The following is a 27618-nucleotide window of genomic DNA, read 5'->3' on the forward strand; positions in this document are numbered from 1 at the left end:
TAGTTAGAGGTGACTCCTTGTTAAATTATTTTGTACCTACAAAAAATATCTCTTTTTTTTTAAAGGTCTTTAAACAAATGTAATTACTGTTAAAGTAAGGGGGTTTATGTGACAGACTCAGGAAGCTTGGGAAAATTGAACCTTGATATTTTAAAAGTAATAGAAATATTTTAAAAGTAAAAGTTTAGCTTTCCACCTAAGTACCTTTGACTACATAAGCATGCAATGAAATGGGAACAACTCACTGTGTGAAAGATGGAGCAGGTGCATATATCTGTGTATAAGTGATTAGAGTGTGGCTGGAGAACCTAGATTCCCATTACATATTGTAAGTTTTTCCTGAAAAAAGACAAATTTGTTGCAAGGTATATGTAAACTAGGAAGCTTTGACCTTCCCTAGATCCAGCACAGCTCTTGTCTCTTCTCCATGTGTTCTTGGATTTTTTCGACCTAAATATTGAAATTTGTGATAATTCCAGTGCCATATAGATATCAATCAATCAGTCAATCAATCAAACAAATTATATTTGTATAGCCCATATTCACAAATCACTATTTGTCTCATAGGGCTTTAACAAGGTGCGACCTCCTCTGTCCATAACCCTTGTATTGTCCCGCTTCCCCTTGCGGTCGCTGACGTCGCCCACGGCATGCGGCGTGCTCAGGGGCACCACTTCCCTGTTTTTCTTTGGGATGAAGGACACCAGAGTGGCGATGGTCGTGAATGCAAACTTGGATGAAACACTTTTGGTCCCTTGATCGCGAGCTGCCCGGGAGCTCGGGCTTGGTCTTCCGACGACCCTTGATCTTCCTCTCCAGGAGCTGCCGCGCAAGTTTGCAGGGGGGAAGTAATTGTCACACGTGATGTTACGACTTTGCAGTCCCTCCATTACATCAAGCACTACCTGCAACCCCTGTTTCTGTTCTGGGCGTCCGCCGCTCGGCTTTCCGGTGTACAATTGCATCTTCCACCCCTAGCTGGATTTTACGTCGCATACAGTACAGTGTTAATTTTGGCAGCTATTTTTGATTTAGTCTTTTGACGAAAATGCATACTAGGTTTAGTCACATTTAGTCATTTTTATCCTAGTTTTAGTCTACGAAAACAAATTACATTTTAGTCTAGTTTTAGTCGACGAAAACGAATTACATTTTACGCACTTTAAACTCCTTTTCTTCTCTTCTCAGGCCCAGGGACCCTGTATTGTGTCTAAAACTGAATAAAAGTCTAGCTTGCAGTACTTAGGTTGTCCATTAGATATACCTACCAGCAGTTAAAGTTAAAAGTTAAAGTAGCTTTATTGTCAATTTCTTAACATGTTCAGAACATACAAGGAATCGATACAACGTTTCCCACTCTCCCACAGTGAATCATATAAAGTGCACAGGCACAACAGATAACACAAGACATTTCCTAATACTAAGTAAACATACAGAATTTTGTAAGTACAGCATCATAAGGTTCTCTAAAAGTGTAAACGTAGTGATTAAAGTGATAAAGTGCAAACAGTACAAGAGACAGTTTGTTGCAGAAGTAAACATACAGAATTTTTTTTTTTAAGGACAGCAGCATAAGGTTCTCTAAAAGTGTAAACGTAGTGATTAAAGTGATAAAGTGCAAACAGTACAAGAGACAGTTTGTTGCAGAAGTAAACATACAGATTTTTTTGTACAGCAGCATAAGGTTCTCTAACGTTTAAATGTAGTGATTAAGTGATAAAGTGCAAACAGTACAAGAAGTACAAGAGACAGTTTGTTGCAGAGTCCTGAGTGTTTTTAGTTTTTTGGGGGGGGGATTTAAGCCTCCAGTCAGACTAGAGGATATGGCTGGGGGGAGTGAGGGTAGAGAATTTAGCTTCCTGACAGCTTGGTGTATGAAACTATTTCCGAGTCTGGTGGTGCGGCAACGGAGGCTCCTGTACCTTGTTCCAGAGGGTAGGAGGCTGAACAGACCGTGTGCGGGGTGGCTGGTGTCACTCACGATCGAGGTGGCTTTCCGGGTGAGGCGGGTGGTGTAATCGTCTTGCACGGAAGGGAGTGGGGCACCAATGATCTTACCAGCTGTGTTGACTATGCGTTGCAGTCTTTTCCTGCTGTGTGCAGTGCAGCCACTTCCCCACACAGAGATGCAGCTGGACAGGATGCTTTCAATGGTGCCCCGGTAAAATATTTTCAGGATGGGTATGGTAGCTCTCGCTTTCTTGAGTTTGCGGAGGAAGTAGAGGCGCCGCTGGGCTTTCTTCACCAGTGATGCAGAGTTGGTGGCCCAGGAGAGGTCCTCGCTGATGTGCACCCCCAGGAATTTGGTGCTGCTCACTCGCTCCACAGCAGCACCATCGATGGTCAAGCTCAGTGAGGCTTTTCCTGAAGTCGACCACCATCTCCTTTGTCTTGCTGACATTCAGCATGAGGTTGTGGTCTCTGCACCAGGTGGTCAAGAGGTTGACCTCCTTCCTGTAGTGGGTCTCATCGTTCTTGGTGATGAGACCCACCAGAGTTGTGTCGTCCATGTGATTTGTGCTGTAGGTTGATGTGCAGTCGTGAGTCAGCAGGGTGAAGAGCAGGGGACTGAGCACACATTCTTTTGGGGCCCCTGTGCTGAGTGTGATGCTGCTCGAGGTGTTGTTGCCGACCCGTACTGCTTGTGGCCTCTCACTGAGGAAGTCCAGAATCCAATTGCAAAGGGAGGTGTTGAGCCCCAGCTGGTCCAGTTTACAGATGAGTTGTTGTGGGATTATGGTGTTAAACGCTGAACTAAAGTCTATGAAAAGCATTTTCACATGTGAGTCTGCATTTTCCAGGTGGGTGAGGGCTGGGTGGAGAGCAGAGCAGATTGCGTCCTCTGTGGAACGTTTAGCCCGATATGCGAACTGAAAGGGGTCCAGGGTGGGGGGGGGGGGATGGACTTGATGTGAGACATGACTTGCCGTTCAAAGCACTTCATAACGATGGGGGTCAGTGCCACAGGGCTATAGTCATTGAAGCAGGATGGAGCCGGATTCTTTGGCACAGGTATGATGATGGAGGTCTTGAGATGTGATGGATCAGCAGCCTGACTCAGAGAAGTGTTGAAGATATCCGTGAAGATGTCTTTAAGCTCCTCTGCGCAGTCCCTCAGTACACGGCCTGGAATGTTGTCTGGGCCTGTTGCTTTCCTGGGGTTGATAGTGGAGAGTGCCCTCTTCACACTTTGCGCAGACAGGCACAGAACTTGGTCGTGGGGGGGGGGGGGGGGGGGAGTTTTCTGTGGGCTTGTGTTGTTTGTTGCTTCGAACCGTGCAAAGAAGCTGTTGAGGTCATTAAGCAGAGAGATGTTGTCGTCGCAGGTCTGTGATGCAGGTTTGTAATCCGTGATGGTCTGGATGCCCTGCCACAGGCTGCGTGTGTCTCTGCTGTCTTTGAAGTGGCTGGTTATCTTTTTGGAGTAGTCCTGTTTTGCTCTTTTCCGATGCCACGGGACAGGCTCGTTTTGGTAAGACAGTTTTAAGATCAGCATGATTAAAATCTCCAGCGATGATTGTAAATCCATCTGGGTGTGCTGTCTGTTGTTCGCTGATAGCCTGATAAAGTTCACAAAGTGCCGCATCCCTGTCACTGCAGCTGGAGGTTGGAGGAATATATACCGCGATTATTAAAACCGCAGTGAATTCCCTCGGCAGATAGAAAGGACGGCACTTTATGATCATGAACTCCGCCAGTGGTGAACAGTGTCTGCATACTACCACAGCGTCCTGGCACCACGCATCACGTGTGTAAACACAAACTCCTCCACCACGTTGTTTACCTCTCACTCACTCGCCCGCTCCTGATACTTCATGACGGCCTGATACGATGATGTTTAAACAAATTATTAGTCAACCACCAACATTTTCGTCTTGTCTCGTCTCGTCAACGAAAGTTAAAATAATGCATCTGAATTGTTACGAACAATTGCTAGTTACGAACTAGCAAAATACAGAAACAGCAGATGTTGAACATATGTCAGATAGATTTACTTTATTAATCCCAATTTGAATGCATTCTTTTTGCAGACCAGACCAGAGACCAATGCTGTTTAACTATAATTCAAATGTATCTCAACTCTGACATGGTCGCATATTTGAGTAATTTATTCCAAACAGCGTTTGTGCTGACTTTTTGCTACTTTTTATAAAAATAAAGTGGTAACCTAACCAGACATCTCCTTCGTGAAAATATCGAGCAAGTGTATTAACTACATACAGCTTGGTGTTTATAGTTTTCTGTATGGTTAAAGTTGTGTAGCCAAGGGGCCTGTACTACAAAGCAGGATTCCAAGTTGTCCGGGGTAACTTCAGGTTTACCTCAGGGTTTTCAATTCTATGAGGCTCAGTTACTTCGTAAATCCCCATATTTACTCATCCTGAACCACTAACCTGCTCCAGAGTAAGTTAAGTTGGAAATAAGAGATCATGCCGTAGAAAAGCATCCCCCAATGACCAATCAATTATTTGAAACATGACAGCATCTTTCTTAGACTCCTGTGGAGAGAAAAAAAAGAAGAAAAAAGAAAGGATCCCATTGAACTATTCGAGGAGGACAAGGTTCCTTATTGACGGAACTTGAAGCTGGTGACACGCTCGACCTCCGTCCCGTTGATATGGATGGGGGTGTGTGTGCCGCCTTTCTTCCTGAAGTCCATGATGAACTCTTTGGTCTTCTTGGTGTTGAGAGCCAGGTTGTTGTCGCCGCATCACGCCGCCAGGTGCTGGACCTCTTCTCTGTAGGCGACTCATCGTTGTTGCTGATGAGGCCAATCACCGTAGTATCATCTGCAAACTCGACAAAAGTATTAGTTACATGTACAGGAATGCAGTCATACGTGAATAGTGAGTAGAGGAGAGGACTTAGCACACAGCCTTGAGGCATGCCAGTGTTCAGGATCAGGGTTGAGGAGGTGTGGTTCTCTAACCTAACAGACTGGGATCTGTTGGATAGGAAGTCCAGTATCCAGTTGCAGAGGGAAGGGTGAGATGCCTAGGTCACTGAGTTTCGTGATCAGTTTGGAGGGGATAATGGTGTTGAAAGCTGAACTGAAGTCTATGAACAGCATTCTTACATAGGAGTTGTTATTGTCCAGGTGAGAAAGTGCGGAGTGAAGTGCTGTGGAGATGGAATCCTCCGTACCCCTGTTCTGGCGGTAGGCGAATTGGAAGGGGTCCAGTGTGGGTGGTAAACAGGTTTTGAGGTGAGCCAGGACCATCCTCTCGAAGCACTTCATAATGGTGGGGGTGAGTGCAACAGGGCGGAAGTCGTTGAGGTGAGCTGTAGTCGAGTGTTTGGGCACTGGCACAATGGAGGTGGTTTTACAGCATGTGGGGACAGCTGCTTGGGCCAGTGACAGATTGAATATGTCAGTCAAGACCTCAGCTAGCTGCCCAGCACAGGCCCTGAGCACGCGTCCGGGGATGCCATTAGGGCCAGCAGCCTTATGTGCGTTGATCCTGCTCAGTGCAGCACACACGTCGATGGAGGAGAGTGTGAGGGGCTGGTGGTCTGAAGTGCGCACAGCCTTGATAGCCACCTCCTGGTTTTCCCTGTCAAAGCGAACATAAAAGCTGTTGAGCTCGTCAGGGAAGGAGGCATCACTATTTTGGGGGGAGGTGTTGGTGGGTTTGTAGTCGGTTAAACCCTGGATGCCTTGCCACGTACGTCTGGGATCAGAGTTGTTTTTGAAGTGCTCCTCAATCCTTAGCGTATGGCAGTGCTGGGCCTCAGGATGACTGTGGATAGTTTATACTTGTGGCCTTGCTTTAACCCACAAACTAAATTGTTATTTGGAATAGGGGAAAGTTAGTTTACAGATTTACCTTGTGACAGAAAGAACGTCAGTTTGTTTGCCTCCAGTTTTCAGACACATCTCTCACAATGTTTGTGGCAGCTGTTCTTAAATTCAGCTTTGTTAAACGTAAACCTCTTTTCAACATCCGCCGAGCCATCCTCAATAAACCTAAATATATCCCCAAGCCCATAACGATATTATGAACTTGATCCAATAAACCACGGTAATTCACCCAATGCTTGATTTATATGCCTCTACAATCATCCTGTGTGTACATAATTTTTTTTCCAAATTTTGAAATTATGCCTCGCTGGTCTAAGGTGTGGTTTGACAATTACTTTCCCGTATGAAAATGGTTTATGCTGATTCTAATTTTATTATACATAACTTCATAGAGATCTCTATGTCATTAATGATCAACTTGGAGAGAAAATGTAGTGTGGCTGGGTAGCCAAAATCTTTGTCTCATTTGATGTTGAAAAATGCTTAATTATACACTGATCCATTAGCTGCTTAAACTATAATAAACTTTATTATAAAACTCTGTGCCTGTGTCAGTTTGGAGTTTTGCAGGTACCCAACTCTTGCTGAGAATAAAAAAAAACACTGGTAACAGAAGTAGCCGATTTGTTTTTGAGACAGCTGATACACGCATATTTAGAATCAACACATCAATATTCGGTATCTCAAATTTTTGTTTTCAGACACATATTCGCTCATATCAAATCATCCTGAAGAAGAAGAAGAAGAAGAAGAAGAAGAAGAAGAAGAAGAAGAAGAAGAAGAAGAAGAAGAAGAAGAAGAAGAAGAAGAAACGTCAAGCACGTGTGAAAAGAGCCAAAAATAATACGAAATTTGAATGTTCAATCCAAAATGGTCAACTTCCTGTTCGGTGTGGCGAATATTGGCAAGAGGATAATTTGTGTGTCTTGGCATAATACACATGTGTGCCAAATTTTATTTCTCTAGGCAAAAGTAAATAAGTGCTTCGACAACAAATCAAGAAATTTAAATAATACACATAAAAGCAGTAATATGTAAAGAAACAAGTCAAACAAAATGTGAAAATGATAAAAACACAACATCACATGAAAGCAAGTCTATAAACATATAGTGGACTGGGCCACTCACTAGACGTGAAATATAGTGACTCACTTCTAATGCACTGATATTGGCAATATCAGTGAATCAAATGCAGGTAAATTACATTTGAGAATTGAACTAGTTTGAAGAAAAAAAGCCTCCATCATAGCTCTGCATTAGTATATTTTAAATTTATTTTTTACAAAAAGGTCGGCAAGTCATTCTCTCAGTGCCAGACTCTTGGTTCTTAGGATGCTGAGCCCCCTTCATTGTCCTGTATGAAAGGAGAGACAAGAAGAGAAATAGGGGATGTCGATATTTCAAGCACATATCAAGCACACAAATAAATGATTGGGCTTGTTAACGAATTGTCATCAACTTTAATTGACTGAATTTATTAGGTAATTGGGCTTATTAACAGATGAAAACTGTGTGTTTATTTTAACTCACCTGTAATGGGAAGAATGTTGCGCTCAGTGGGAGCGGCGATGTTGCACTTTGGTCTAAAGGACAGCTGGCAGGTCAGGAGTAAGTTTGGCACCACCTATTGTTTAAACAGTGGGCCATAATGTTGAGCAGGATGGTATACATCCTGCTCACCCTTATTGCCATCCCTTCATTTTTTGCATAGCCTGTACAATATCTACAGAAATAAATGGAAATGTACCAAATTAAAAAAATCAGGATCTTTTAATTGGAGGTCCAAAGTAATTTATCAGAGAAAATGGTTTTTTCAACTTGCATATTGTAATTTCAAAGAGGAAACAGAAAAATGTGCAGTTATATTTGGTTGCACACCCTTTGGCAGTGATGACAGCCTCCGAACGTTTATTGTAGCCATCTATAAGCTTCTTAAACTTCTCAGCTGGTATTTTCTCCCACTATTCCTTTGCAATTTCTTCAAACTCTTGAATGTTTGCAGGATTCTTATCTCCAATAGCAGATTTCAGCTCACCACAACGATTTTCAATCAATTTGAGATCAGGACTCATTGCTGGCCATTTTTTAAACAGTAAATTTTTTCCTTTTCAACCATTCATGCATGCTTTTGGATGTGTGCTTTGGGTCTTTGTCTTGGTGGAGGACTCATGATCTTCCACTCAAACCAAGTTTTCTTATACTGGGTAGGACATTTCGCTCTAAAATCTCTTGATAATTCTCTGATTTCCTGGTTCCTGTGATACGGTCAAGGCCTCCAGTACCAGATGCAGCAAAGCAGCCCCACAGATCCTCCACCATGCTTAACTGTTGTTAGGGTGTTCTTGTACTTGAAGGCTTCATTGCGCCGTCTGTAAACAAACTGTTGGTGTGCATTGCCAAAAAGCTATTTTTGTTTCATCTGTCCACAGAACATTTTCCCAGAAGGACTGTGGTTTGTCCAGGGACTGTTTGGCAAAGATCAATCGTTCCTTTTTTATGTCTTCTCCTCAGCAATGGTGTCTTCCTTGGCCTTCTCCCATAAAGCCCTTTTTGGTTTAGTGTGCGGCGTATGTTACTTGTTGAAACCATGACCCCAGACTGTTCAAGGATGGCCTTCAGGTCTTTCGATGTTTGACGTGATCTTTTTTCCACCATTCGCACCAACCTTCACAGACTTCTCTCCTCAATTTTTCTCTTCCCCCCACGTCCAGTTCCATGCCTGGCAAACTTCTTAATAACATTACGCACTGATGAAACAGGGATACCAAGGTCTTAGGAGATGGCCTTATACCCTTTGGAGGTCTTGTGTATACTAATAATAGCCCTTCTGATGTCCTTAGACAGCTCATTTGTCTTCAACATTGTGACAAAGGAACAGGGAATAACTTTTTGGCTTTTTAAAATACGGAAGTCATCATTCATTGGCTAATTCATGTCACATGGGCACAGACAATTTATCAAAGGGGATTCACATTTGTGATTTAACACAGGTGAATCATAATGCATTTCCATACTGAGGGTGCCAATATCAGTGACACAGCAAGCTTTAAGATCTTCTATTTTTTCCCCATTGTTAATTGTTTTAAATTGTTGTTTATCACTTGCTCTTTTGTATAAAAAGAGCAAGTGACAAAGAAACACAAATTCTCTATAGAAAAAGGTTGTTTCACTTGATTCATTTTTTTCAGATTTCCACATTAAGGACTTAAACTTATTGGGTGCCAATAATGGTGAGCAGGACTGTACAGAGCTGCCAACTTTTCAAAAAATCTTGGAGTGAGATTTTGTCGGGGGTGACCAAATTTTTGCCGCGCACGCAGCCACACATGTTTGTGGCTCAATTATCAGGGAATTGGAATTAATTTTCGGCGTTGTACCCATGTTGTGCATTCTGGTGGTTTGTGGAGCCCAAAGTCGTTGATAGGGGCGGCCGACTGGAGATGGACAACATTGGTTACGTTCTGTGAAGCAAAGACATAGCTGAAGGTCCATCCCCAGGAAATTTTTGTTTAAGTAGATGTTATTTCCTGCATTCTAGTGGATTTTTGAGTGGTATGCCTAAGATGTGCAATACCTGAACTTATTCTGATTCATGTTCATCAGATCATGACTTGTAGGGCCTTCTAGACTTGAGCTGAACATTCAACCAGAAAACTATTGTTGTGCCTCAATGACTGTCTATGTACCACAATATAGCCTAATTAATAGACCTGTGTTTAAGATTTGACCAAGGTAGGTTGATTGACATTTTGATTACAATGGAATTCAACTAATTCTTAACTGAAACCTAACCTATATTGTTAATAATTGTATTCTTAAGAACAGTTAATGATTTATGTTCAGCAAAAAATGACAGAAGATTAGTTGGGGAGAGATATTTTTCATTTTTTTCAACAAGAAAGTGCAACAAATAAAGTGCTTAAAGTGCTTAAAGGGCTTAAACAGTAGCCTTTTTAAGCAATAAGGAACAAGAACAATACAATCAACCAGAATAACAATAAATAATAATGAGGTATCGGATGCAGATCAGAAGCTGGTTAGTCATTATCTGTGGGCAAGGTTGTACTGGCCTGTGGCCTTCTTGGAGGCCTTGATGACATCTGAGGGGGGCTCCCATCTGAAACAGGGCTCCAGGTCGGCCATCTTTATGGCCATTATCGAGGACAGGGTGCCATCCAATGCCAGGCTATTTCTGGTCTTAGTTTTATTCAGTCCCACCACAGAAAACACCCTCTCCGCATCTGCATTTGAATGGGGCAACACCAGGACCAGCTTGGCGACGGCAGCAAGCCTCTCAAATTCTTTGGCTCCTGTTACCTATGGAAAATGAACCAAGAACAAAATGGAAAAACATAGCATATTTTGATTAATACTGTAAGTTTACTGTAACAAAGTTCAGATACAACATGCATAGTTTGCATCATGTATGACAGATACAGATGCATGCATCAATAAAAGCAACAGATGTAGCCAAGCCACACCTGCCAAAAAGAAAGACAAAAAAAAAGTATACCTTATGTTTCCTTGTTGCCATTCCAGCCCAGAAGCTTTCCATTTCAGTTTCGTCCTGAAGGGAGGTTGTTGGCATGGTTTGAAAATTGAGAAACTGCACCCAGGTGGTCATGCTCCTCTGGCCCATGGTATGGGAGGAGATGGGGAAACCTATTTATGAAAGTAGAGTTACAGGTTGTTAAGTTATAGGTATATTGTAATCAACCAGCAGCAGTTCATACACATCTTTGAGGAAAAGCCATATAAGAATAACTCATGTGCAGTTTAGGAGTGAACATACCTCATCATAAGCATTTTAGCTAAGATGATGGACAATAATTAAAGAAAAAAACTAGCCTTTCAACAAAGTACAGGACATCTTCAATGCCACTTTCAGCCCTCTGCCGCACATCTACAAATTTTGCGTGTTTGATCAGTGGCTCTTCCAGTGGCAGCTTCTTAAGTGCGTAGCCCACAGCACTGGTTAGGAAACTTAACACAGCTTCATGGAATGAATCCACCTGCCCTGGTGTGATGTCACCCTCATCAAGATACCTGTTAAGTGTAGCCCTGGTTGTGAACCCAATGTTCAACTTTTTCCCTGTACAGATACAGCATATCAGGAAAACATAAATGGTTTAACATACTGATACAGCAATATCAGCTTGACAGATAGGGCAATAAATCCAACCAGAAGCTCACTGTTGGAAGGACTACCACAAACCTTAGGTTTCTACGCATGTAGTGGCAAAAGGTTAGCTACAAGGCTAATAATCACATTTTATCTATCACATATCACAGTGTATGATCATAATAATAGTCAAACACTAACCTGGCAAATGGTTTGCCTTCTCTTTATAGGCAATTTCACAAGGCTCCTCGTGACATTGCAGAGCTGCTGGAACCATAAATTTGGAACATAGCTTGCGTAAGAAATTCACCATCTATGACAGACATTGACAAAAATAGTATTAGATCCCTGCAGATATCAGCAAGAAACACAGAATGTAAAAAACAGCAAGATCCAAACTCACCTCATCATGTAACAAATATATTGCTGACTGCTCTCTCTGGAGAAGCAAGTTGAAATCAGTGAAGGTTGGTACGCTGGCTTTGTAGAACAGCAGGTACACTTCTGTCATGGGGTCAGTAAATGCCTGCACAAGCCTCTTGAATCTGGCCTGATTTTCATCTTGAATCAATAAATAAATAACACAAAATAAGAGGTTGTCAATAAGTTGGTGACTAACAATCCATGTAGTTGCTGCATAATGAAATTGAAAATTGATGACCATACTAGTAGATTTGAAGTAGCTCGCGAGAGGTCCGTAAAGCCTCAGGATTCTGGTCACACAACGTTCAAGGCTTAGCCAACGAACTGAGATGTGCAGGAGGACCTCCATGTACTCAGCTTCATGCAGCTCACAAAACTCTGTTTCAAACATTTAATTCCATATCATATCTTTTCTTAAGCTCTGCATTTCAATATTACACGTAATAGTATCAAACATGCATACCTGTCAGGTATCCTTTCCGATTTGTGCTACCTTTGAACCAGTAACCGATGTCCACTACCATGTCCTCCAAATCAAAACCAGACACCTGCAATGCATTAATCAAATCATATCATTCAGTCAATGCATGCAATTAGGATACAAATATAAAGTTGAGTGTAGAGAAAAATCAGGCCTGAACTCACTTTAAAAAATCCCCCTCCTGCAGCTTTGGCGGTGTTATGGGCCACATGACAAGGACAACCATGAATATAGGTGTTGGGGTGTTTCTGGAGCACCCTAGAGGCGGAATTGTGTGGTCCGATGTTCACAGCTGCATTGTCAACCGAGAGAGCAACGCAGTTCTCCCAAGGGATACCATGCTCCTCTAGCGTGGAGTTAATCTTGGCGAAGATCTCGCTTGCTGTCCCACGTCTTCCCACTTGTTGTGCACATGCTCAAAAATCGGTGGACAACTTTGCTTCCCATGAAGACCCGGGCAGTAAGCGGGTTCATCTTTTGCACTCCTATAATGACGAGTTAGAATTATACAAATGTACATGTTGTTCAATGTTTACACAAAGCAAATGTTTTTCAGAAGAAATAAATAGTTTGGGAAATACCTGTGTCATTTGACCCATCTGTAGGGTGGGTGTATGGGCTGGTGTATGGGCTGTTTTTGAGCTCCTTCACAAGCTCTTGTGTGAAATAAGGCGCAAGCGCTTTGTTAGTAATGCAGGTTGACTTAGTCCTGGCACACCTGTAGTCCTGTGCCGTCTTCGAATCTCCAAAACAGTCTTTTAGGAGAGGCCCCAGGTGGTCCGCAAAGGCTAGAGGAACGTTATGAGCTACCAACCCAGCTGTCATTTTTACCTCAGCTCTTCTTGTAAGAAATTGAAAATGATTAATCCTCCCAAAAGACCATAGTTTATTTCAAATAGACACCTGTGATAATAGGGCACAGGTTAAAAAAAAACACATTCAGCAACTAAGATCTCAAATTAAGAAAATTGGACTGTAATACATTGAAATACAAACCACAAATTAGTCAAAACTATCAACCATGACTTTACCGCGATCAACTAGAACACAAAACTCTTGACTGAACCTTGACAGGACTATTAAACATATCATACCTTAACCTCTTGTGCAGACATCCCTCCAACAGAGGGAGCGGGCATTGCATATTGGGTTGTTGTGGCTGTGGACTGAAGAGCTCGTTGCTTTTCTTGGTGGCCTTTGGTTTTTATGTGGCGCACTAGATCTGCCACACCCTGGTGGTAACATGAGTTTTCACTCCGGCAGACTGCACACCAGTAGTGCGTGTTGAGGCTCCCTCTTGTAATAAATGGCCAGGAAGAGGTCCACTCATTTTGGAACAGGGTTCTATATGTTGCTGCTCCAGCCAGAGCACGCCTTTTCTGGCCCTGCTGTTGGATTGGGGGAGTCTCTTCTGTCTGTCCCTCTGTGTCTTCTTCCATCTGCACTGTTGGTTGTTCTATTTGTCCTGTCTGTTGCTCTTCTGCATGTTTGTCTGTCTGTCCTGTCTGTTGCTCTTCTGCAGCAACTGACTGTTCTGTCAGTGTGTTTGTCTGTCGTTTGTCTGTCTGTCCTGTCTGTATCTGCAGAGCAGTGGAAGGAGACGTTGTAACATTGAATTTTTTGGCCAAGAGGTAGCATATAAATAGAAAAAAAAATAGGGCGTAAAGGGAAGTTATTAAATCGGGAACTTTGTGATATTATGCACTTTTGCATTGGAAAAACAGAGTTAGAGCTTGCATTTCTATTTATGGAGTTACCGATTACAAATTGGCGTGGCAATTTCAACAATCCCATCTTAACAACAAGGAACAAAACACAATTCTTTTACAGTATTGTCACACTTTAATGCTCAGAGCATGTTGCATTCGACAAAGTTTAGTTTGTAATAAGCACACCGATGCGAAGGAGTTCTTCATCTTTATACATTTGGCTTATCCCTCCCACTCTGGTTGGGGTTGTTACAAAGTCAAAAGTCAGGATCTTCTGATGAGTTGTACAGGATACAGCATGATGAAGGTAACATTGTATGAGATTCAATCAAAGGGAAAATTAACATGATCATATTGTGGTCAAAATGTTACATTTCCCTTACAGTTGCTAGAGACTTATGGGCATTTTTTTTATGGGGAGTCTGGTAGTTTGTAGTTACTGCCTAGGTCCCTGCTGACTGTTTTCCCTTATTCTGCGAAAGAGCTGCACCACCTGGGCTTAAGCCGGGAGGCTGACCAGGATCATAGTAAATCTTGTTAAGAGGTTGTTGTTTTTTTGTACAAAACCTAATGTTTTTTTTTGTTACAAATAAATGGTTGCTTAGGAAAAAATTGAAATATTAAAAGTAAAACAAACTGTGTTAACGTTAAGGCAACAACATTTACAGTAAGCTTCCTGGTACCCATATAGTCATCCTTTTGCACCCCATTCCCATATTTACATGCCATGCGAATTTGATGTTCTTTGGCAGTGTTATGCACTTCATATATTACATCCATGTTGTCAGTTTCAAGTCTTAATAAAATTAAATCTACAAAATCCCTAACTTGTACTTAATCAACTTCAACCTCAGCTAAACGAGAGAGATAAAAGCTAAGTTTTGTAAAGTTTTAGGACTGTATCTTGGGCACACACACACCATTATAAAGCAACATAACTGTAGCTATCAGAAAACTTTATTCAGCATAAAAGCAAAAAATACTTTTTGTGGTAACAATTACAATAAGAGAAGGAATAGAAATAAAAAGGTATGCCAGTGTGGTATATAAGCTTCAATGTTAAAAACAACTCCACAAGGTAAATCTCTCAAAGAATTAACAGGATGGTATTATTTTGTTCTCCTTTTGGTCCTGGCATGCTCGACCTTTTGACTTCTGTCCTTAAAGAATGTCCTCACCGAATGAGTCAAATACTGCGTTCACCAAGCAACTTTGGGATTTGTTTTATAGAGACCATAGTCTTCTTTTCTGAAAAAGGCCACTTCTGTTTCATTTGCTGAAATGACAAATGGAACATATATACAATCATTGATTTTATAAAATTGAATTAAAACTATACAATCTTCTCAATGAAAATAGCAAAATCCTACCAACATCAGCAGTTCTAAGGGTTTGGCCATCTTGCAGAATGAGATTGTCATCGTCATCTAAACTCATCACCAGTTCGTTTGTCTGCCAAAAGAAAACAACATTGGAAATCTCTAACTTATACATTTGGATTGCCCAATCACAACACATGTGACAGCAGCTCCATCAACAGTATGTATAATCTCGGGATGCTGGTAAGTAAAAAAACTGAAAGAATTCGTAATCTTTGGTTTTAGATATTATACAATTTCAGGCTGAGGTACTCAAAGGGATTTGCAGAATCTTTTCTTCCAGACTAACTTTTTAATTAAGGTGAACCAGTGCATAATTTAGGTGCACCCACAAATGTTCACTGCGCCTTTTGAAATTATAGCAATAAATGATATTATTGTGATAATTTTCAAACCATTTTAAACAACTGATAAAAGAGCGTAATCATGCAAGTTCAACCTGTCAAAGAGCAATGAACTTGAAAAATTATATTCAGTCAAACATTTGAATAAAAAATACAAATTCCAAATTAAATAAAACATTAATAAAATAAACCACATACATAAAGCAGTAAATGAAATTGACTCTCTGGCTCTGTTGACAAAAATGCTCAAAAATAAATAGACAACATTTGGCACAAGATACATGTTCCCAGCTCAGTAAAGAGGATGGTTATGATTAGGTGAGCATTTAACTTTGTATTGTATAAGTTTGTATTCCAGCCTTTTACCTTGGATTGTATGTGTGCCTGTCTGCCCGTCAGGTTGTGTGTGAAGAGCGACAATGACATATTTTGTTATTAATCGATGGTGTTGCATTATGAATCTGGATCGTTCCAGTCACTTAAACCCTGATGTCCAAGCTGTGCGCTTCTTGTGTTGTAACTAGCAGAGTGTGCGCAACAACGTATTTGACTATTTTTTCAAATTCGTTTTTCATAAACTCTGGAATGAGTCAAACCATCACAAGTATACGTCAGTACTGTTCAGATCCTGATAGCTTGTGATGAATGTTGATGTTTATGGTTTAAGTGTAAAGTGAGCACAGGTCAGCAGGAGTGTGGATGGAGAACACTCAGACAGAGATTCTGACACGGTACAAACCAACTGCAAGGTCAGATCAAAGACATTTTTTTGACATAGATTTTAAATGGTTCCACTCTGGAGCCCTGCATGACTGTGTTGGACAATTACTGAAAACTAGTAATTATCTTCCAACACTGTCAAAACCTCACATCATCCTCTCCTTCCAAACATGGAAGAGAACCTTTGGTAGTCTTCAGTTTTCATACAAACTCAAATGGTGTTTAGTTTGTCCAGTCTGGGCTTCTACAAGAAACATGATGGCCTCCATAGAGAGGACCCCCCCCCCGAAGTAAATATAAAGTATATCAATACAAAAGGGCCCATTCTAGGGTAAATAAAACCACAATTCGTATAGTTTAGATGAATAACACGTGAAAATGTATCTCAATAGATCCCTTTCACTTAAACCTTACACCCTGGACCTGTAAGTAACCTCAACATATAATTTTGTGCAGGTGAAGGGGCTGGCGGGAGTTGCCTGGCGAAAACAAACATGGAAGACAGCTGCGAAGGAGGTAGTCACTCGAAGGACAGCACGGTTTAATCTGACCTCCTCCGTGAAAAAGTTCGTTCAAGCAGGACTTGAAGGGTTGTGTCTTAACCAGTCTGTGTTTGAAAGCAGATCAAGAGAAACATGTAACCGTAAACGCTCACATCTGTGGCCTCTGTTTATTACCAACTTCTTCTCCTTGGTTACCTCCCTAAATACCGTGCTGCGTATCTGGTCTAGTTGGACTTAAGCGCATTAGAGTCACATCACTGTCATCACCAGTTCCCATTTGAGTCTGATCCTGTTCACATTTCAAAGATAATGTGAACAGCTACTTAAAAGAATTGGATCAAGAGTAAAATCTGAAGTCAGAACCAAGGCTTGCAGTATTAACTTAGTGGCCCTTATTGAGGTCCAATGGAGTGATGGATGGATACCTTTGCTCCATGTGCTTGGTGGATTATCTTCATCGTGTCTGAAAATACAGTAAAAGATAATCAAATGAAAAGCACAATGCAATAAAGTAAAAATATAAAATTACAGCTATATCAAATTTAGAGGATACAACACTATTATCTCTGTTACACAACATGTCCTTTTATTTATTTGCCTCTCTGATCACTCAAATACCTTTTGGTTGTTGGTTAATGTAAATCAAGGAAACAATTTATTAATTCAAGTTTAATTATTTGTTCTGATATTAAATTGTTTTTTTTTTACATTGATTCCTACAACATCTACCTCTCAGGATAACAAGGACAGCCTGCAACTGACAGGCCCCCCTGATTTTCAGTTCACCTCAGTCCCTCTAAGCAGACCTCACAATATGTTGCTTCGACAAACGGTCTTAAATACTGCATAACAAGTTCACAGAAAATATGGAATATAATTAGATAAAGTCGCATACCATAGGCATAGCTCCGGAAAGGCAGAGGAATTCCTGGTCTTTTCACAATATCTGGAAGAGGTTTGGGAAGTAATATTATATAAATATTGTATGTTATGATACGATGCATCCTGCTCCATTTAACTCACCGTCTCTGACCAGCTGTATGAAGTCCTGCACCGTCTGGTCCAAGCTGACACCGTGAAAAACTACTGGTTTGAAGTTTCTGTGCTCGAATGACCTGACCAGACGAACTGTGACCACGGCTTCATTGGCCATGTCCTGCTGCATAACACCACGCGACCGTGCTTTTAATGCAATTTTAAACAGTTACATGCAAGGATGTGATTAGCATGTGTTTTAAGGATGATTTCCGGGTATGTCATAAGGCCAGACTAGTCGATAATTTTCAGGAATGAAGACTCGAAGAGTCGATAACCGAGCGGTCTTTGGATTGCCTCTGCAGAGTCGCCCTGACCCGTTTTAGAACTACGCATGCGCGAGCCACAGCTTTAACCAAACACTTGCGCGAGTTCCATACAAAGGATCGTTTTAGCGGCGATGCTTTTAGGACGCGGATTGTCGGCGAAGTGTATTTAGGTACACCGTAGCAGCTCTCTCCCTCTTTCACTCTCCACTGATGGTCCTGTAAGAAAGTGTAGCGGGGGCGCAGCAGGTGCGGACGCGACCTTGTGGTGAGTTTTGTTAACTGACAGTCACTTTAAAGTAAATCAGGAGATCATGCAGGAAACGTTGCGTAAACAGCAAGCGCATTTCTGTTCATAGTGCCCGGAGTACAGCTGTGTGTCAAGGCCGAATTATAGTACTGCGACTGCAACCGCGGATGGCCACGCAGCTGCATCGACGGACTCGTTTTGGTATATTGTTCCCCAAGGGTTGAAAAAACAGTGACCATAAATATCCTACCTGAAGGCAGACCTATGAAACAGACCTGTCGTATTAGGTCACACAGTTATTAGAAAAGGTTATCAAAATGTTTAAAAACAATAAAAAACAAAACAAATCATTATGCCATACCTTCAAGTCATTACGATAACGCAGAGACCCACGCCATCCTTATCGTCTAATGTCATCATCGTTAAGGATATTTAAATCATATTCACCTCGTCGGAAGGGCTGGCACGGCGGCCAATTGCAGATACCTGTGGCCTTACTTTGGAGCTGCCGTCAACTCACAACAGCTATCCTGAGCTTCGACCTGAAATAGAGACTTTACTGTCCACCAACTTCTATACAATGGACATTACATAGTAATGCTTCTGTCACTCACTCACATCTACACATTTCTCCCTTTGTTGTTTAATTTTTGTCTGGTTGTAGCCTTATCAGTGCCCACAGTCAAGATCAAAATAGTGTGATTTTGAGACAGAGCTAATATGGGGAAGATTTGGTCATTAGCTCATGTTTTGTCAATGTGTCCAATATCTTACACTGAAGTAGAGTCAAATCATTTTACTGTGGTATTGCTGACACTTTACAGAGCAGCTGTTGAACACTGTGATTCTGAAACATCTATTTCAAATAAACTTGTATTTACGTTGTCTTTTATCAGTTAGTGTAAAATCTTTTTGTACATGGTTCTCACACAGTTTCATTTTATACTGAGAAATTATAATTGAATTGGAGACTGTAGCTCATTTCAGCTGTTATTACTGGTAGTGTTTGTGAATCTGTTCTAATATACATTAGAGAGTACCTCAAAAGCATCCTGCCTGGTTGCTCTGTTTTGTACATTTATATTCAATCTAATTGTGTGTTTACTGCAGATAAGTTTAACCACACATTGCCACAAATGGATCTTGGCTATTCTGATATAACAGAGCAGAATTGCTAAATTTGGATAACTGCATTGGATAAAATCTTAAAAAAACGTATATTATCCATCTAATTCATTAAAAATAATCTTTTAAGTAGACATTTCCCTGTTAGTTATATCCACTAGGTGGCAGCAGTTGTTAAATATGAGTAATTAAAGAAGCAGAAAAGATTGGTGTAAGAAGACATTGAGATGCACATATATATGTTGATTAGTGCAGGCGTTCCCAAACTTTTTCAGTTGCAAACCTTTTTGTGCAATAGAATATTGCACAATAATCCCAAATCTAAAATCAAACAAAACGTATCTTAATATATTCCCTTCCTTTTTTAAAAACTAATAATCTTATATCTTTACAAACATTCCTTGTCACTTCTGTACAGTAATATTAACCGTAAACATATATATATAAATATCCGTTATTTATGGCTGTCAGTGCCAGACGAATGTCATTCTCTACTTGCAGACATGCGCTGTGCTTTGTTTTCAATACCTTCAATGTAGAAAAGCCAGACTTGAAGAGGTATGTGGTGGCAAATGGAAGAAGAGATTTCATAGCTCTGAGTTTTAGATGCCAAGGTGGTACTCCGTGGTTTCGGCAGTTTTGCAGCTCAGTCAGCTTCAGTCTGGTTGTCGTTTTAAAAATGTGTAAATTTTTTCTTAACTGGACGCACTGTCTGATGCAGGGGCTGCTCGATCGGCTTGAGCGGTTTTAAATAAAAGATTGGCATGCAAAGAAAAAAAAGATTGAGATTCAAGGACAAATAGATTTCAATATGCAGTGATTAATAACACCTAAAATACATAATTAATTTAATAATTGTATTTGTATTGTCACATTGTCTTCCCTTACAGTTTCCGCGCGCCCCCCTGGGGGTCGGGACCCCAACTTTGTTGGGACTTTAACTAAGCCTCATCCTGCCAAACACAAACATAATTTGTGATCGAACATGGGTTAATTCAGTGGTTCTCGAAAAATGTTCTGTCATGCCCCACTTTGGAGCTAGAATAATTTTCATAGGAAAATTCACCCCCCTCAGAGTTGTCATGAAGGAATAACCTCGTGATTGAGAATTAAACAAACGTTTGTACCAGGCTGTAAACAGGTTTAATTCTGCTCTAAAGTTTGGCATTTTAACATTTGAGTCGATGAAACTTTCGGTTTCTTGGTGCCAGGCGTAGCGGCTTCCCATGGAACTGCAGCTTTTTACACTTCCGTGTTGGCCTCAACGCTCAGCCCAGAATGTTCCCCCTTGGTTCCGCCTCATATATCCCCCTCCCGGTCGCGCCCCACCTGTTATGCCTCTGCGCCCAACCAGTTAGGCGTGCCACACAGTTTGAGAATCATTCGGTTAATTCAAAAAGGAACAAATTTAATAAAATATTAGGATGCCAGACCACATTTTATTAGACTACTTAAGCAAGATTGGCCTGCTTTTATTTATTCCCAATGATAGTTGAATTATCACCAGCAAATTATAGACAATATTTTTCAACACCTAACCTCATCTCCACATCATCGAATTCCATTTAAATCTTTCGTGGCAATTAAAATAACTTGATGAGAAAGACACAAAAAGGAAGGAATTTCCTAAATGCTGAAATAGTTAATAAACACTAAATCGCACAGGGGAGAAATAAAACTTATCTGTATTACCAGGTTTGTCTGATGCCAAATACTACTAGACTGCGGCCAGAAGTATAGGTTTTAAGGTTTCCAGCCCATAGACACCCATCCTAATATAACCTGTTTGTTATATGGATGATTATGCAAGACCAACCAAAGTGTGTCAGACCACATTTGGCCATGCTACATACTGGCTTTTTTGAAGAAAATTCTGCTTTCTTGAAGAAATGTACTTTCTTGATTCTTGTTGTTCTGGGTTTGTACCTTCATGGTTGAATGCACTTATTATAAGTCACTTTGGATAAAAGTGTCAGCTTAATGAAATGTAATACATAGTTACACCATAAGGCCAGTTGACATTTTTCGCGATGACAAATGTGAGATGTTTATTTTCAGGACTGCCCCGGTTACTTTGTTGAGATGTATAATTTTTCCATAATGATGAATGAAAAGAGATGATATGATGCTCAGAGGGGAGTTTATTTAAAAGTTCATTTTTATTTATTTATTAAAGACAATGCATCTGTCAATCACTTAAACTGAAATTCGCAGTCAACATAACATTTTCCACCCATAGAAAAACTGCAATTCTATTGTTATTTTGCTGAGGATGAGTGCTCATATTCAATCAATTGATCCAGTAAAACAACTTGATAATAAAATATGGGCACATACACTACCGTTCAAAATTTTGGGGTCACTGTTTTTTTCAATGAAGATAACATTAAATTAATCCGAAATACACTCTATACATTGTTAATGTGGTAAATGACTCTAGTTGGAAAACGGTTTTTAATGAAATATCTACATAGGTGTATAGAGGCCCATTTCCAACAGCTATCACTCCATCGTTCTAATGGTACATTGTGTTTCCTAATCACCTTAGAACACAAATGGATGATTTGAAAACCCTTTTGCAATTATGTTAGCACAGCTGAAAACTGTTTAGCTGGTGAGAGAAGCTATAAAACTGGCCTTCCTTTATGCTAGTTGAGTATCTGGAGCATCACATTTGTGGGTTCGATTATACTCTCAAAATGGCCAAAAAAGAGAACTTTCATATGAAACATGCCAGTCTATTCTTGTTCTTAGAAATGAAGGCTATCCCATGCGAGAAATTGCGAAGAAACTGAAAATTTCCTACAACGGTGTTTACTACTTCCTTCAGAGAACAGCACAAACGGGCTCTAACCACAGTAGAAAGAGAAGTGGGAAGCCCCGGTGCACAACTCAGCAAGAAGACAAGGATATTAGAGTCTCTAGTTTGAGAAATAGACGCCTCACAGGTCCTCAACTGTCAGCTTCTTTAAATGGTACCCACAAAAGGCCAGTTTCAACATCTACAGTGAAGAGGCGTCTCCGGGATGCTGGCCTTCTAGGCAGAGTGGCAAAGAAAAAGCCATATCTGAGACTGGCCAATAAAAAGAAAAAAATGATATGGGCAAAAGAACACACATTGGACAGAGAAAGATTGGAAAAAAGTGTTATGGACAGTTGAATCAAAGTTTGCAAATGGAGCATTCTTTAAGGAAAGGAACGTTTGAAGAACAAAATTAATATTTCAAATAAAAAACATTATTTCTAACCTTGTCAAAGTCTTGACAATATTTTGTATTCATTTTGCAACTCATTTGATAAATAAAAGTGTGAGTTTTTATGGAAAACACAAAGTTGTCTGGGTGACCCCAAACTTTTCAACTGTAGTGTATGTAAGCACGTAAAAACAAAGCTCAATGGATTCCTCTGGAGAGGTGGGTGGATGAAGACTGTTTTCTGCCATGACAAGGCAAAAAATGTCTTATACGGTATTATAACAGTGATGCAGTCCTCTGTGTAGTCATTCCTCTCTGCATGCCTGTATCTTCTGTTGGGATACCTCTTTAAGGTACTTCATAGCACCAAACAGTGCTGCCAACTCCTTAGTAAGGAAAGTAGCTATTGGCTGGCCTAAAAGTCGCTAGAAATCGCTAAATTACGTCATTGCCTAATTTGCATAATGTAGTGGTCGTTGTAGGACATACAAAAAGTGAGAAACAGAACACCTTAAAAATGTTTAGAACTACAAATAAGCTTTCTTCTACAGAAGCGTATTACATTCACTTCACTTCACAAAAAAGATAATAATCTCGGAAATTCCAAGATAAATTCCCCAAAAAATAAAAAAATAAAAAGTGAACGCAATACCCTTCCATATCCTTCTGTTGATTCTTTTTTTTTTATCTTGCTATTGAAATAGGTCATCACTTATCAAAATAACTTCATGACTTTAATGCTGTATGTAGTCCCACATACATAAATCAATTTCGTCTTGTATGTTAAATGTTAGAATATCTAATTTAATCAAAAGGCTGTTATGTGGGGTGGAACTGCTAGCTCTACGTCCAGCCCTCCTCCTTTATCCGGGCTTGGGACCGGCAAAATTATCCAAAAGAGTCACTCTGGCAGAGAAAGTTTTATTCTTTTTTTTTTCTTAAGTTTGGTTTAGTTGTCAGGGCCCTGAAAGGGTTCAGTTTCTCCACGTTCAACACAAGAGGTGTGGAAATGTGTAGATTCTTAAATGCATTACGATATGGACTCTGCATCGATAAAGAGACTGAACCCAATGGCATTGCCAGACATCCTTCTGGGGACACCGCATTTCTGCATGGGCGTATTCTGTGTGTGTTGCAGAGGTGAACAACGTCCTGCAATTCTCTCTATATAGTATAAAGGAAAGGAGTGGGGAAGTGAAAAATGTGTTAACGTGGCTTACCAACTGCAGGCAAAATTAATTGTTATTGTCCACAATAGAGCAGTTTTTTTTTTAAACATTTCATTGCATATACCCTCAAAAGGGTGCAAGTTAAATCCTTTTTGAAAAGAATAATTCTCCTGGCGTAATTGAGACCAATGGATTGTAATTTTCGATTCTCCAGGGGGTTAATTTAGACCCCAGGGAGGGTGCTCTGCGGGGTAATTTAGACCCACAACTGATTTCAAATGCCACTAAAACTCTTCCACATGTACTCCAGACTGCTGCACTTCGATGATCGCGAGATGATACGCACGAGACAAGCCACGGACAAATTGACGGCCGTCTGAGAGGCCTGGGACGCATGGGTGGCGCGCGGCTTCCGTCCCTCTACAATCCGGCGCCCGAAGTGACCGTGGACGAACTGGTTCCGTTCAGAGGTTAGTCTTTTTTTTACATTATGTAATGTTATTACGTTATGTAGATAGTGGCTGCTATTCCTCGTCTTCATCTCCTTTCCTTTCTTCTCCTCTTCTTCTTCCTAGACCAGTGTCCTTTCCGACAGTACATGGACAGCAACCAGGCGAAATACGTGGGTGGGATAGGCCTGCGACGCAAAATCCAGCTACGCTTGGAAGATGCAAGTGTACACCGGAAAGCCGAGCTGAGGACGCCCAGAACGGAAACCAGGGGTTGCGGGTAGTGCTTTATTTAACGGAGGAACTGCACGGTCGTAGCGTCTTGTGCAACAATTACTTCACCTCCTACGAACTCGCGCGGCAGCTCCTGGACAGGAAGATCCCCGTTGTCGGGACGGTTCGGAAGAACAAGCCTGAGCTCCCAGCCGGGCTGCTCACGGTCAAGGGAAGTTCACATTCAAGCCACCGCCACTCTTGTGTCCTACATCCCAAAGTAAAATGGGAACGTGGTGCTCTTGAACATGCGACGTGTGGAGGCCGATGTCATCGACCACGAAGATGGGAAAACGGTCATTGTCCTGGACTACAACCGCAACAAAGATGGCGTGGACAACTAGACAAGGTGTTCGGAACGTACAGCTGCAGGAGGAGTACTGCTCGCTGGCCCTGCTCGTGACTCCGTCCACTGCAGTTGTGAAGGCAGTAAAAGCCGCCGCTGCATGGAGAGCGACAGCGACACTCGACCCAATCGTTTTGCTTCCTATATAGCCCTAACAGCAGCCCTGCTCGGGGTGTGTAAGAGGAAGAGGTGTCCGATATGCCTCAGGAAAAAGGACTGTAAAATTCATACTGTGGGCCGCGGGTTATTCTGGCAAAAGGCAGAATCCAGGCGCTGTTAACAACCAGAACAGCCCTTAAGGTCCATGGTCAAGCAGAATGGATCCATGCTTCAAGATACATGCCAGCCCTTCCCCCTAACGGCCATGAGGAGGTGATTTATAGAGCATATAAAGGGAAATGGGGAGGTTTTTCGTCCTCAATTTAATGAGTTGTTTGGAAAGGAGGAACTTGTTATTGTAACCTATATGTTCCATACAAAAAAACACTATTCAAAGTGCACACAAATAGAATAAAAGAGCTAATAACCTCTCCATGGTGGTGACCCTCTACTGTGCGTGAAGTACATGGGTTGAAGACTTGGCAATGTGTTAATTATGATGATGGTCAATGTGATTACATTTTTGATTTTCATTGAAGTTGTTAAAAGTAGTTTGTTTAATAAATTGTTTTATCGTTCTGATGTATTCAGGTTTGTTCATGTTATTACCCCCTTTACTTGATAGGGTTTCATCTAATATGAGAAGGGGCAAATTATGTCTTTCTCATCCTTTCTGAGGTTTGACCTTTTTGCCTGCCTGAAAAATGTAATAATTAAGGGAATGGTAATAAAAGGGAATGTTATGGAAGTTTCCGAGCACTGTCTCCTCTCCTTGAGACGTAGTGCAGCTATCTGTCGTGTTTGTGGAAGTGTGAGAGCATGGTTAATGTCAAGCGTTCACTCTCTAGACACCACAGAGAAGAGAAAAGGGTCCTAACCCTGAATTAGAGGGACGTTTTGGTGCTTTACAAATAGAACTGAAGTGAATAATAATGGGTTCACTGTAATTCGGGGTTTGAAATTTCTTCTTTGTTGATTTATATTGTGTTTTTTAATACGCAGTATTTTATTTATCACTGGCCATTGATATATAATGAATACTTATCATTGATGATCATTCTGGAGCTGAGAAGAAAAAAGGATATATAACAGATTGAAACCTTACAATTTTCCTGATTAACATTTAGGTTTATCTAATCGGACTGTTTGACACAAGAATTGTTCTATTAGATTTAAGAAACATGTCTCATTGGACCTTGTTACGATAGTTATATTATCATGTGTTCTTTGAAAATAAGCAGACTAATTGGTTGCCGCAGAGCTTTTACCGAATTGGCTGAGAGATGTTTGCGGTTCAAATTAATGCTTGATGTGTGACACCTATAAAGTTGAATTTACACTGTGTTTTATCTATTGTATTGTACAGAGAGACACCAACTTCTCAAACTCCTTACATATTTCACCAGTGGCAAGATGCAAGGACACAATGTGATTTAGGAATGCATATATTGAGACTTCACTATGCAATAGGAAGCTAACACCTACATGTACAATATAGAGTAACAGCAATTCTAGCCATTCATGGGTGTGCTGTTGGAATGGGTGATGCAAGTAGAGGAAGATATGTGGGAGACATCTTCCGACACCATTTAGAAGCCAGGACAGCAAAGAGTCTTGTTTTTGTTAAGTGGTTAGCTTGCAGTGAGGGAGCAGCAAGCCAATTGCTCATGTTAGTCTGTTAGCGTTTGTAAATTGTTCCACCTTTTTGATCTCCTTTATGCATAAAGTCTATATTAAAATATTCTGCACAAGAAAATAGCTGCTGCATGAGTTCTCCTTTCACCAGCTTCCTGAAAATGTCCGGACAAACAATTTCAAAACCTAAAAATGTTACTGGAGACTTTACAGGGATTTCCTAAAATACTGTAGTATCTTTAGTCACCTGACTCGGTAATAGGTATGCCAACAAAGTAAATTCCTTGAACCTTCTGCTTCTTTCATGAATGAATGTAAAGAGGAGTCAGACAATTCAAAACAAATTATAGAGATCAGACAGCGGTGATGAACACGGGTGAGGTGCCATGCTTTAATATATCTGAAGAATTTGTAACTGAGCAAAGTATTTTTGAAAGAATTATTGTAAAATGAAAGACAGATGACATAAAGATAAAATTTGACAAAATTGGCTTCAAGTTCTTAAAGTTAAAAAAATTAAATGTGTTTCATGAATTTATTCTGAATAATAAAATAAACCAGAAGCAATCCGATGTTATTTGCAGGATGTTTTACATAAAGCACATACCGCTTTAACCGTGTAAACTGATGACGTCAGACAAGCGCGGAGGAGCCGCACAGCTGTGTGAGTGGCTTTGTGGTGACGGTCGCTTGTTTTCACACAAGGAAGTGGAGGACGTGTCGCGCCGTGGAGATCAGGAACTACGAACCGTCGAGTTTTCCGTTCGAGGTAAGCCCCCCCAGGAGTACCCGAATGTCTCTCAACCGCAGCGTGCTCTACCTACCTGTCATTACATTTGAAAGGTATAGATTGGTTGTAACCGGCGATTTAACAACCGTGTTGTTTCCGCCATCGGGGCAAATGTGAGTTTTAAAACGTTCATGGAAAAGAAAGTCATTAAGCATATATACTGTCTTTGTTGGTACACTGCTGATATTTGGACGTCCTGTTAAATTACTATTCGACATGTGATACGCAAGAGGAAACACTGTCGCTTAAAGGGTCGAAGTGTCCACGCTGTGAACCCGGACACTGTCCACGTCTGTAGTTTGAGATGCTCACCCTCAGTAAACATCAGACCTAAATCTTTGACCATGGTATGTTGATACTATCACCATAGAGCTGTGATATAAGCCTCCATAAGATGAAGTTTTATGAAACCATTATTTCACATGAGGTACACAGCTGGATAATATGGTAGATTCATGCAAAAATGTCAGTGTTTTAGCTTCACTGGCTGTAACGTTGCCGCG

At 40.9% G+C, this 27618-nt stretch overlaps 3 protein-coding genes and 1 long non-coding RNA gene across 11 annotated transcripts in view; 2 read left to right on the forward strand and 2 right to left on the reverse strand.

The window, feature by feature from the left end:
* Nucleotides 1-25269, forward strand: part of marco (macrophage receptor with collagenous structure) — a 75099-nt gene extending 49830 nt beyond the window's left edge. The window contains exons 12-13 of the transcript XR_009924001.1: nucleotides 23834-23993; nucleotides 24099-25269. The gene's annotated coding sequence lies outside the window, so the exon portion shown is untranslated. The remainder of the gene's footprint in view (nucleotides 1-23833; nucleotides 23994-24098) is intronic.
* On the reverse strand, nucleotides 11335-12154 carry LOC133966919 (uncharacterized). Its single transcript, XR_009924005.1, has 4 exons — nucleotides 11994-12154; nucleotides 11812-11896; nucleotides 11592-11726; nucleotides 11335-11486 (listed from the first exon to the last, which is right to left on the reverse strand). It is a non-coding gene; the product is annotated as an uncharacterized LOC133966919 (long non-coding RNA).
* c13h2orf76 (chromosome 13 C2orf76 homolog) lies at nucleotides 14478-17816 on the reverse strand. Its single transcript, XM_062401907.1, has 5 exons — nucleotides 17508-17816; nucleotides 17380-17430; nucleotides 16910-16947; nucleotides 14909-14990; nucleotides 14478-14814 (listed from the first exon to the last, which is right to left on the reverse strand). Exons 1-5 carry the CDS (start codon nucleotides 17647-17649, stop codon nucleotides 14738-14740), a joined length of 390 nt encoding a protein of 129 aa, XP_062257891.1. The 5' UTR covers nucleotides 17650-17816; the 3' UTR covers nucleotides 14478-14737.
* A 1697-nt stretch (nucleotides 25270-26966) lies between the features above and the next one.
* Nucleotides 26967-27618, forward strand: part of slc37a1 (solute carrier family 37 member 1) — a 67740-nt gene continuing 67088 nt past the window's right edge. For 7 of the 8 annotated variants that reach the window (XM_062402588.1, XM_062402593.1, XM_062402591.1 and 4 more), the window contains exon 1: nucleotides 26979-27094. The gene's annotated coding sequence lies outside the window, so the exon portion shown is untranslated. Of the gene's footprint in view, nucleotides 27095-27618 lie in introns of all 8 variants that reach the window. The other variant, XM_062402596.1, reaches the window with a different exon arrangement.

Source organism: Platichthys flesus, chromosome 13 (genome assembly GCF_949316205.1).
Source record: "Platichthys flesus chromosome 13, fPlaFle2.1, whole genome shotgun sequence".
Classification (NCBI taxonomy): Eukaryota; Metazoa; Chordata; class Actinopteri; order Pleuronectiformes; family Pleuronectidae; genus Platichthys; species Platichthys flesus.

Bases quoted from the DNA above. Each gene is read 5' to 3' on its own strand.
- c13h2orf76 (XM_062401907.1), bottom strand. From the start codon at position 17,649: ATGCAGCAGGACATGGCCAATGAAGCCGTGGTCACAGTTCGTCTGGTC. The intron at 14,991-16,909 runs GTATCCATCCAT...TTCTTTTGGCAG, and splicing joins ACCAAGCACATGGAGCAAAG to ACAAACGAACTGGTGATGAG. The intron at 14,815-14,908 runs GTAGGATTTTGC...TTGTCATTTCAG, and splicing joins CCTTAGAACTGCTGATGTTG to CAAATGAAACAGAAGTGGCC.